This window comes from Arachis stenosperma, chromosome 3 (assembly GCF_014773155.1).
Source record: "Arachis stenosperma cultivar V10309 chromosome 3, arast.V10309.gnm1.PFL2, whole genome shotgun sequence".
Taxonomy (NCBI): Eukaryota; Viridiplantae; Streptophyta; class Magnoliopsida; order Fabales; family Fabaceae; genus Arachis; species Arachis stenosperma.
Window position 1 is genome coordinate 161042382 of NC_080379.1, and position 12265 is coordinate 161054646.

At 33.5% G+C, this 12265-nt stretch overlaps 1 protein-coding gene across 1 annotated transcript; it reads left to right on the top strand.

The window, feature by feature from the left end:
• Nucleotides 1-6329: 6329 nt before the first annotated feature.
• On the top strand, nt 6330-8303 carry LOC130969596 (uncharacterized). Its single transcript, XM_057895390.1, has 4 exons — nt 6330-6915; nt 7007-7159; nt 7244-7449; nt 7900-8303. The coding sequence occupies exons 1-4, from the start codon at nt 6463-6465 to the stop codon at nt 8108-8110; spliced, it is 1023 nt and encodes a 340-aa protein (XP_057751373.1). The 5' UTR covers nt 6330-6462; the 3' UTR covers nt 8111-8303.
• Nucleotides 8304-12265: the final 3962 nt, after the last annotated feature.

Below are 12265 nucleotides of genomic sequence, written 5' to 3' on the forward strand. Positions count from 1 at the left end.
GAATTAAAGTTATATCAATTTGGTTACTTGTTATTACTATTTATTTTTCAATTAGAAGCTGGATGATAAGTAGTGTATTTGAGCTTGCTGTTCAGTTGTAGGATTTCAAGTTAATAATTACTAATTAGTAATGCTATTCAATTATTTGTTACATGTTAGTCTGAAAAGGATTTACTTTCTGAATAAAATATTGTGCATGGGAATAATTATTATTCCATGTGAGTAGTCTAACATAGAGACAAAAATAGGAAACAATTTAAATGTAGGGGACCATTTCAGGTTCATTAAACAAATGTTATGGACTATTATGTATTGTTTCTCAAGGACTATTTTGTATCATAACAAAAGTTACTTAGTTGTTGTGTTCGCATGCAGGGCTTGATTTCTGCTGTTCAGGAGGTCATGCCTCATGTCCACCATAGATTATGTGTGTGGCACTTATGGAAAAACTTTAACAAGCAGTGAAAAGATTTAGAATTAAATGAGGTACTCTGAGAATGTGCAAGATCAACCACATATCAAGAGTTCTCTGATAACATGAAGAAGATTAAGAAAATTAATGAAGATGCCTGGAATTACTTTAACAAGTGGCCTAGAGAATCATGGACAAAGTTAGCATTCAGTCATAGCCCGAAGCTTGACAATATTTGCAATAATGCATGCGAGGTCTTTAATGCAAGAATTAAAGAAGTAGGGGCCAAGCCAATCATCACTCTATTTGAGGAGGTCATAATGTTTGTGATGAGAACGATAGCTAAAAATAAGGTTAAGCTTGCCAACCATGTAAGGTTAAGCTTGCCAAGATCAGAAAGGAGTTTAAAAATTGGATACCAATCTGAACTGGAGATGACGAGTATAAAAAGTTTGAAGTACATGGATATCCAACAAACATAGTAGTGAATTTGGGCAAGCGGCTGTACACATGTCAGTTTTGGATATTAACAGGTAATTAACCAGCATTTATATCCTCTTTTTTGCGAATAATTAATACTTTAATGATACATTTGTTTATTATTTTCTTTAGGAATGTCTTGTGTGCATACTTGTGCGGCTCTTGCAATGGTGAATAAGAGACATAAAGATTTTTGTCATATGTGGTTCACCATGGACTCGTATAGAGACATTTACCCATTACATAAATTTCTTACCTGGACAAATTTTTTGGAGAAAATCTGAGCACAATAGGCCACAAGCACCAAAGACAAAGAAAAAGATTGGATCACTCACAAAAGAAAAGGAGAAAGGATGCAAATGAGGACAATGGAAGAAGTATAAAATCTAAGTTTATTGGGGTCCTAAAGAGACAACTTAAACTCTTCACTTGCAGATACTGCCTATAGAATGGACACACAAAGAGGGATTGTCCAAAAAAGAGAGCAGCTGATGTTGTAGCTGCAGCTGTCGCTGTTGTTAAGACAAAACCCAATGGACAAGGAAATACAACACCAGGATCAACTGTTGATTCAAATTCTGTTGCACCAAAAGCTGTTGATGTTCCTGCTCAAGCTCATCCAGATACTGCATCGATTAATATCCAGGAAGTTAAGATCGAGCTTTCTCAACCAAACTACTCAGATGCACAACAGTCTCAAGAGGTAGTTACATTTAGTTTAACAAACCACATGTAAAATTATTGTGCACAATTAGCCTAAATTTATGTACTATTTAAATGAAATAGACTCCACCTATAAGGCCATCCAAGTTGCAAACCAGAAGGAGGTCTTCACTACCATCAGGATTGGTCACTATGGATTCACTATAAGAAACAAGCTCAGCTACAGCTTTCAGACTAACCAACTTCTTGAAATTTGTCCCAATGTCCGGCTTCAAGCCACTGAGAAAGAAGAAATGAAGATGTAGTTGATGGCAGTAGATCATTTTGAATGATATTATGAATCTTTTTGTGAATGATACTTTTATTTTGTGACTTAAGTTTATGGCAGTAGACCATTTATCTATTTGAATACATTATATGATCTGATGGCAGTCTCTATCTTTACTATTGGTGTATTTTAAATTTAGAACTAGTCTTTATTCTTGTGGGAAAGTTGTCAGTGAGATGACAAAGGTTTGACTTGTTGAAACTCATTGTTACTTTTCTTGAAATCTATTGATATGGTAATATATTATTATTATTATTATTATTATTATTATTATTATTATTATTATTATTATTATTATTATTATGACAAATTGTTCTACATTTAATTATGTTATTTTAGATTCTTTTTTACAATATTTTTCAATAATTTTGTTGGATGACAAAAAAAATTTTGTTTATGTTTATAACAGGACTAACAACTTGAACATTTGACAATGACACTTTTTCTTTCTTCTACTACACATTAACCCTAAACACATTAAACAAAATCATGCTCAAAATTTAAATATCAACATGAAACCAGCAACAAACATTATAAACAGAGCCAACAATAATATATACAATTTTTGGGTTCTAACTTTAGTTTCTAACTTCTTGATTCTCCAAGCCAAATTCACCCTCACTTGGTCAACATCCTCGGTAGAAGTTACCTTCTACCGACATCTTCTTCTCTAATGTCAGCTCAGACAAATAAACCACACCACCTCTTTTCATTGATATTGTAGTTAGGACACCCAAAGAATAGTTTGTTAGCGTTAGTCTTTGTTGTGGACCACCAAAAAACAGGACAGTAGCCACACCCATACCACTGTAGAATACTCAATGCTCTACTTCGACTAAAAATCCTTGTGTTAGACCGCATAGAACTCTGACTCCTACTTGCAATCATGATCCTAAAATCAGAAGGGTGCACAACGAGTAAAGAGATGAAGAACCAGCAAAAAATGGGAAGAAGATGAATAAGTAAATGAAGCAATTTAGGTTACAAAGGGACGAATACCAAATTGGAGCTAATCAGTGCTCCAATGATGGAAAAAGGGGGAAGGACTAACGTGGTGCATTTTTCCAATCAGGAGGACTAATTTAGTGCAGTTGGAATATCGAAGACTAAATCATTGTAACACGCCAATGTCAAGGACCAAAGTGGAATTTAACTCCCTTTTCTTCAGTTCAGACTTCAAAGTGTCACGCTCAGACACCACCGTCTTCGTCTGGTCGTAGTGTTCGAAGTTTCCAATCCACCAAATGTAGCTTCTTCCTCGAACTCGGTGTGTTGGATTCTGTTCTTCATTTGTCAGCAACAACTTCTTCTAACCCACCATCGTCGTGCTCATCGCCTGGCTTCCGTCTCCAGTGCACTTCTGCCTCTATGCTCAGAAGTTAAAATGAATGTTTACGATTATGCTAGTGCTACTCAAATTGATTTTTTTCGTTTATATTTTATTTTTCATTATTGGCTTTTTATTATTTGATTTAGGATTCTGTTGCTGCTGGTAGTGCTATTTAGATTAAATTGTTTAATGATTAGCTCTGTCCATTGTTACTGTTTTGTGCTATGCTGTAGTTTGTTTTGTTAATTTTTTGTGCTGTGCTAAAAATAATTTAGCTGAAATTATGCTCATTATTACTACTTATTGTTAATTTTTGAAAAATTTTATTAATTTTTGTTAAAATTATGCTGAAATGATGCTCATTACTAATGTTCATGGTTAATCTTTGAAAAAATTTATTAATTTTTGTTAAAAATATGCTAAAATAATGCTCATTGTTAATCTTTAAAAAATATTATTAATTTTTGTTAAAATTATGCTGATTATTATTGCTCATTGTTAATCTTTAGAAAAGTTTATTAATCTTTATTAAAACTACGCTAAAACCTTATTAATACTTGTTAATCTTTGAATTTTTCTATTTGACTTTTGAATTTGTATTTTGTTAAGATTATAAGACTTTAGTTGATATAATATTTTAAATATGGACGATATTTTAATATTTATATTAGACTATAATTATGTTTTAATATATTTGTTTATATTTTATTTACAATTTTATTATAAAACAATTTTTTTTATTAAACTGGTTGAACTAATAAACTAGTAACTAAAACGGTTCAATGATTGGTCCAATTTTTAAAACCTTGATCATAATATAATCATTTCTTTCTAAGATTAGTTTTGATATTATTATTAAATTTAGGAGTGTTCATGGATCGGATCACGATTCGCAAACCCAAAATGTTTATCCGAATCTAATATGAAAATTTCGGATATTGATCCGATCTGCAAGACTATCAGATTCACATATTCGTGGATCTACAAAAAAATAAAAAATAAATATTCTTTATATTTTATTTCAATTAATCATTATTATATATGTTGTATTATTTCATTATTTAAAAAAATATATTTAATAATATTTTCGGAATAAACTTATTTAAAAGAGTGAAAAAAGTGAATTTTATTGACAATTTTGTAATAAAAATAAGCTTTTCAAAATATTGTTATATTTTGTAGTCCGATATCTAATTCGATCCGCATGAAAAAAAAAATACGTAAATACTAGATCTGATCTGATAATTTCAGTACAGATCAAGATTTTGGTCATATCCAATCTCGTTCACCCAAATTTGAATTTGTTCTTTAAAAAACCTGGTCAACAATGAAAAAAACCCGGTCAACAAATAAAAAGAAAGAGAGAGCGCCCCATTCGAGTAAGGACAATGTAGGTTGGTTTGGGTCGTTCCAAATTGTCATTGCTATGTTAAAAATTGAAACCATGGCCCGAGTTCAATTTTGCCTATGGATAAGATCTAGTAATAAAATTGGGTTCATCTTTATTTAGATCATGTGTGTTTATCCACTCAACTTAATAACTAAAAAAATTAACCAAATTTGTTACAATAAAGTGACATTTTTCTTTGTTAAATTTTCTTTTAAAATAACACACCTTAATTATAGAATAACTAAAGAAATAATTGTAATTCATTGTTATTAGTTATTTGATCCTTACTAAAACTTTTTTCCATTTTTTAGCTATCTATTTAATTTTTTATGTGATCAAATAAAATTTATTTTATTTAAACTAATATATTTTGTATATAAATGCCAACAAAAATAATCAAACAATGAAATAAAACATATCTACAATCTAAAACACTTTATATTTTTTATTTATTGATTAGGCCATTAATTAATAAATTTTTATTAAACTATCTCATCATCATTGGTATATATATATTTCAATTTATTTTTTATTATTTAGATATCGGGTATTTTTCGTCTATGTAAAAGGAATTCCACGTTTTAAGTTTTTGATATTTTTATTTTATTTAAAAAATTTTAAATTGTGTATTCTATCTTTTTTTCACGACTAAATTATCAAGATAATACTAAAAAATTTATGTCACTCACAAAAGTAACTTTAAGGATATTAACTATGAATAAATTTTCGAAAAATTTAAAAATATAACAAAAAATTAAATATTAAATATATATTCTAAAAATTAATTTTAAAGATAAAATTTTGATGTAATTTTTTTATAAATATTATTAAAAAATAAATTTTTTTATTCTTTAAATTTGATAATTTTATGTCAAGTAAATTTTTAAAATTTTTTATTGTAAATGACTAAATTTTTTTAAAAAATAAAAAAATCTAAAAATTAATTTTTCTTATAAATTTTTATATAATTTTTAAATATTTATTCAAATATTATCACAAAACTTTAGATGAAATAAAAAATATAAATATTATTTTATTATTTATAAAAAATATAATATTTATTTATTATTTTTATCATATTTTTAAATAATTTAGAAATGAGAAAATTTAGGACCAACATTTTTATTAAAATTTAGTCAGTATTTAACTAACGAAAAAAATGTATAATCTTACATTATTAAAAATATTAATGATAACTAATTGATGATTATAAATTATAAAACCTGGTCTTCTAACATTTTTTTATGCTATGTTTGGTTAAAAAGAATAAAAAAAATAAAAAAAATTAAGTAAATTTTTATTTTTTTAAATGTGTTTGAATAAAAAAAATAAAAAAATATTATAAAAAATAATTTTATCTTTATATTATAAAATATATTAAAAAAAAGAAATAATATTAAAAAAAATTTCTATTTTTTTAAATATTAAAAAATGAATAAATTTCATCAATTTCTTTTCACTTTTTTTTTACTCTTTAATTTCTCTTTTCAACCAAATAATTTTTTTTCTTTTCTTCTATTTTTCCTTCAAACAAATATTAGAGATGATGTAGTGGACAACATGTAAGTATGTAACAGAGTAACAGACTGCTGGGTAACTTTTTTCTCATCTTATAAGAGCCTTGAAAACGACATCGTTTTGCACGGGAAAGGTGGCACACGGCACTGGCCAACACATAGCCACGTTCCAATATTGCACCAATAACACGACAACACTGGCGCCCATCTTCATCCTTACAAGTCACAACTTTCCCCCCACATAAATATCTTCTCCCCTCGCTCTTCTCAATTCTCACTCAAACCCCTCCCCCTCCCGCCGGCTTTTTTCTTTCTTTTCTTCTTCCTCTTGTTGTTTCTGCCATGGCTGCGAATCTGGGCAACCTGGCACTCTTACTAGACATAGCTTCCCCGCGGAGCATCATTCTCGACAGGAAGCTTATTCGCCCCGCCGGGATCGACGTTGTTTTGAGCTTGTCACCCAAAAGGGACCATGAGGGAGAGTATCGGAGCAGCAACAACAACCTCCGCGCGGTGATGGCCCGGGGGAAGTCCAACTCCGAGAAGAACGGGGTCGGGTATGACGCCGAGTCCAGCGACGAGGACAATAATGGCGGAGGCGGCGGGTTCTGGGAGACTGAGGAGTGGGAGAATGAAATACGGAGGAGAGTAAGGGATTTCGAGGACAGGAGAGCGCTTGAAAAGAAGGCCGAGGAGTTGCAGAGCCGCGGCGGCGATGGGACGCAAGGAGGAGAGGAAGGTACGGAGGAGACCGAGGAAGAGAAGAAGATGAGAGTGAGAAGAGAGCTCGAAAAGGTTTTGTTTGTTTCAATTGACCTATTGGTGATAGATACATGATGAGATGGGATCTTAACTTTTATGTTTAATGAATGAATGTGGCGTGCAGGTGGCTAAGGAACAAGAAGAGAGGAGAGCGACGGCGCAATTGATGTTTGATTTGGGTCAGAAAGCTTACGGAAAAGGCATGTACGGACGTGCCATTGAGTTTCTTGAAGGTGCACTCACTATCATCCCCAGGCCTACTTTATTTGGTGGTGAGGTTGGTCGGCTCACTTCTCTCTGTTTATCTCTCTAATTGATGAGTGTAGATGGAGGGTTTTTAGGGTTTTGTTATTTATTTCAGATTCAAATATGGCTTGCTATGGCTTATGAGGCCCACAACCGCCACAAAGACTGCATTGATCTGTACAAGCAACTAGAGAAGACGCACCCCAGTATTAGCATCCGCCGTCAGGCCTCTGAGCTTCGCTACATTTTGCAAGCGCCCAAGCTCAAGATATCACAAGAGGAGATGGTCACCATACCCTTGATTGGTTCTAGTTACGACAGGTTCTTTCATTCTTACCATAATCTTTATACAATCCTAGTTTGTGGCAACAAATTATTTTTCTTCTATGCTGATTCATGATTCACAACTAGACAATGAACACAAGCAACTTGCCTCGATTTCCACAAATATCATTGCTTTTTTATTCCTTATCAATCTTTTTCAGTGGTTATATTGACTTGTATAGAGTATAGGTGATACAGAAGGAAATTGCATTTGTTGCAACTTGCTCAAGTTGTTGCATCATACTGTTCATGTCAAATCGTCAATGTGTAATAATCTCTATTCATGTCTTATTGTCAGTGAGCTGTGTCCCAATACACTGAACTGCTGCCATCGGCATTTGTCACATTGTGGTGGATCATAACTATTAATTTAAATTGCACTTTGTTACTTTTGTGACTTGGAGCAAATTAGAAAAATAATCTTTTATTTGTTACCATGCAATATAGCTATGCGGGAACATGGAGTGATAAGTACAAGGACAAGGACAAGGATCGAATAAGTGGATCGGTTACCAACCAGCTTCCATCTTCAAGAGATTACCTTGGGGATTTTCTTGTATGGAAACCTCCAATTGGGTTAGAGAAAAGTAGAGCTTTCTGGATTGGATTGACAGTATGGTTGGGTTTGGTTGGTGCTGCCCTCATTATTCAAAAATGATCATACACTTGCACATACACATTTTGCCGTCTCCAATTTCTCATCTATCCGTTCTACTTAATTAGCTCTAAGATTTTCTTTTTGATTTGTATATACATAATTATAATTATATATAGATTCTATGTGAAGCCCCATGTCACTGTAACATTGTTGTACCGTTTGTACTTGTGGAATATATTTGTAAAATTAATTACATGCTGTCTTATTATTTCCCAGGCATAGTAATTCTGCTAAACCGTTTCCAGTTTTTAATCACACAAAAAATAATAATTTTTTTTTTTTGAAGGAAAGAGCTCATCACAACAAGGTGGAGTAACTAAACAAAACAACAAAAAACAAATGCTAATCAAACAAACAAACATCCCTTCATAGTCATATTTAGCAATGTCGTCAACAACTAAAAGATCAAACTCAGTTCATTTGTTGAAAAATTTTGCAACACCTGAGAAATCCCCTAGCCCCTAGCCTTTCAGCATCATCTTAGAAAACTCTTCAATCCATTCCACGCTAACCAATACCCGATCAAAGTGACTGCACGATTGACTCCGAAACCACGTAAACTTCCAATCATTCAGCTCTAGAACCACCAGCTCCATATCTTGTATCCATGTTTTAAAAACTACTGCCGATACTGTAAACATACTAGCTCATTTCTTTTCTTCCACTTGCACAACTTCATTAAAGTCACCCATGTAGTAAATAGGGACTTGACACAAACCATAAATAAAATTCAACCAGCAGAATGCAAAATTAAAATTTTTGTTCGTCAACATCCCTTCCACACACAACCATTTTTCCCTTTTATAGCAGATACGCAAGTCAAATATCAGTACGTCCCACAACAACAAAAAACCTCTAAAAGCACCGTCCGGAACTCACAAGAACCTAACCCACTGCATCATTTTTCCAAAATTATACTTCATCAATTTTATATCCACATGCTTTTTCGTCTCTATTAATCCTAACATGTTCAAACTATATTTTGTCTTAAATTTTTCACCATACCCAAGCTTCCAACACCCCCCTAAGTTCCTCACATTCAAAAACTAAAATCATTTAAAAATTGTATTACACATCTTATTCCGATTTTTAGGACGACTCATTCTTGCTTTCTTTTTTTGTTTTGCTTACTTCTTTTTCTGTGCAATAAGTTCATTCTGAGTTTGAAGAGTAGCCATAATATCATCTTCTTCATCATAAGGAATAGCTCCTGATTCCATCACCAAATCTCAAACTACTCTATTTTCATCCAAGTCTGCAACCCAACAACTACCTTACTCTACCTGGTACTGCTCACTGTCAATGTCATTGTCCGAACATTCCGACTTCTCCAAGTCCCTTATAGCCCCTTCCTCTTGGACACAAATTTTCTCCAACAAAATAGTTTCACCCCTGAATCTAATTCCTCCGCTTCACCATCCCTCATCGAGCTAGCTCTAGTGTTCCTTTTGTCAGTCACATTCACCCTATTTGCTCTGACACAGGATCCATTCCACCCCCAACTCATTCCTAACTACTGTTTTTCCTACCTCTCCTACACTTACAGCGTCACCCTCTGCACCAGTCTCATATATCTTCTTTGTCAGTTCCTCATCAGAATATGCCATCAAGCCAACACCATTTACTTTGTTGGCTAAGCAGTTCTCTGCCAGACTCGCTTTTTGCCCTGCACCACCGATCAACTCCTTCCCGGTAGTGGCTCAACAAGCTCTTCGCGGTTTACTACTATCCACGTCGTCTTCATCTACGCGACGGTCATCACAGCCGCCGTCACCAACAACCAGCCGTCCTGCTTCTTGCCCTTCCGTTCCCCCACCATTCTCCTTGTTGTTGTTGGGTCTCAAAAACTCCACAGCCGCTGCGTGAAGGGCAAAACCTTCCATCCTCTTCTGTCTTCTCTCCCAAGATCGCGCAGTTTCCTTCACCGGCGCCCACGACCTCCGCCAAAGCAGACTTAGGAATACGCAAAACAATGTACGCACCATTGCACCCCACTTCAAACTTTCCTACGGCGCAACCTAAGCCATGGCCATCCCCAACAAGAAGTTGCTGGTCTCTTCTATCCGTATAAAGCGCCGTTGGATTGTTTTTGGTTGTGAGTACCCGACCTGCTAGGGCTCCAGGCCTGTTTTTCCTGTTCCATCATAAGAGCCTGTTTGGTTTACTAAGGTAGCCTCCCCAAATCTTACTCCCTTATAGTCACAGGATACCGTTTTTTCAGACGTGGCTTCATGGTTGCTTAATGGGATTCCAAAGAATAATTATTTCATTATTTGAGTCTAATTCGTATGAGTTGTCATCTTTAGAAGGTTTAGGTTCCTCACATCAAGTGGTCTGTAACCAATATAAAAAAAAAAAAGAAGAAATGATATTACAGCCGCGAGAGTAGATAATGTAGTGAGTTTACTTGGAATTTTTTTCCAGAAGGGTGGGTTGAACAGCTTCTACTTATTATATCGTCACAATATTCACTCACATTATATACTCATATTAATATTACGAGTTTTTATTCACTATTGGTCTTAACCAATCTCAAATTTAAATATACTTATTGCAAGACATAGATGATAACTAATAAACTGTTGTAAAATAAATAAAAGATATAAAATAGAGATGTATAAATAGAAGACTTTATTATTAATATAATTAGCTCAATAATTATTATATATATATAATAATATTATATGTTGTATTGTGTATATATATACAAAGATAAGAAAAAGTATTAAAAATAAAGAGAGAGAGATTTGCATTTGATACTATCTCAATATAATAAAGATGGTTAATATTGCTATTAATATTATATGTAAAGAGTAATAGAAAATAGAATTTAAAATACTTATAAAATAAAAGAAGAGAAAGAATTGTAATAGTAATATAAGGAGAAGGGTATTTGATTGCAACATAAAAGATGATTGATTTATTTGTATAGAAAGGAAGGAAGAATCTGTTGTTATTGTTGTGTACGTATAATCACAAACACATGCCCTATTTATACTTGTCCAACATTTTTAAACTTCATTAATATAAAGTCTACCATGGGGAAACAAAGCACCGCATATATTTAATATTGCACAGCCCAACGTTAACTTGATGGACATTCATTCTTATCGTAACACTCCCCCTTGAATGTCCATTTAGGATTATTGCCTCGTTAAAACCTTACTAAAGGAAAACCCTGTGGGAAAAATCTTAGTGAAGGAAAAAGAGTACAATATCCTTTGTGATGGAGACTACCTCATTAAAAACCTTGTCAAGAAAAACCCAATGGGAAAAAAACCTGACCAAGGGAAAAAGAGTACAGTCTCCCCCTCTTGCCGACATCATTTAATGTCTCGAAATCGGCGCATCCCAATCTCATGTACCAATCTTTCAAAGGAGGATTTCGGGAGTGACTTTGTAAATAAATCTGCCAGATTGTCACTTGAACGGATCTGTTGGACATCAATTGTCCATTGATTTTGAAGATCATGAGTGAAGAAGAATTTGGGAGAAATGTGCTTTGTTCTATCGCCTTTAATGTATCCGCCTTTAAGTTGAGCAATGCATGCTGTATTATCTTCAAACAGGACAGTTGGAGCTATCTTATGATCAATCAGTCCACATGATGACATAATATATTGAATCAGACTCCTTAGCCAAAAACACTCGCGACTAGCTTCATGAATCGCCAGTATTTCAGCATGATTAGAGGATGTTGCAGCAATTGTCTGTTTCGTGGACCTCCAAGATATAGCTGTACCACCATATGTAAACAGATATCCTGTTTGAGATCTCCCTTTATGTGGATCAGACAAGTAGCCAGCATCTGCATAGCCAACTAGTTGTGACTTGGATCCATAGGGGTAAAACAATCCCATATCAACCGTTCTATGAAGATATCGAAAAATTTGTTTGATTCCACTCCAATGTCTTTTGGTTGGAGAGGAACTATACCTTGCTAGTAAATTCACCGCGAATGATATGTCAGGTCGCGTATTATTAGCAAGATACATTAGTGCTCCAATGGCACTAAGATATGGTACTTCAGGACCAATGATATCTTCATTTTCTTCTTTAGGACGGAATTGATCATTTTTCACATCCAAAGATCTTACGATCATTGGGGTACTTAATGGATGTGACTTATCCATATAAAATCTCTTCAAGATCTTT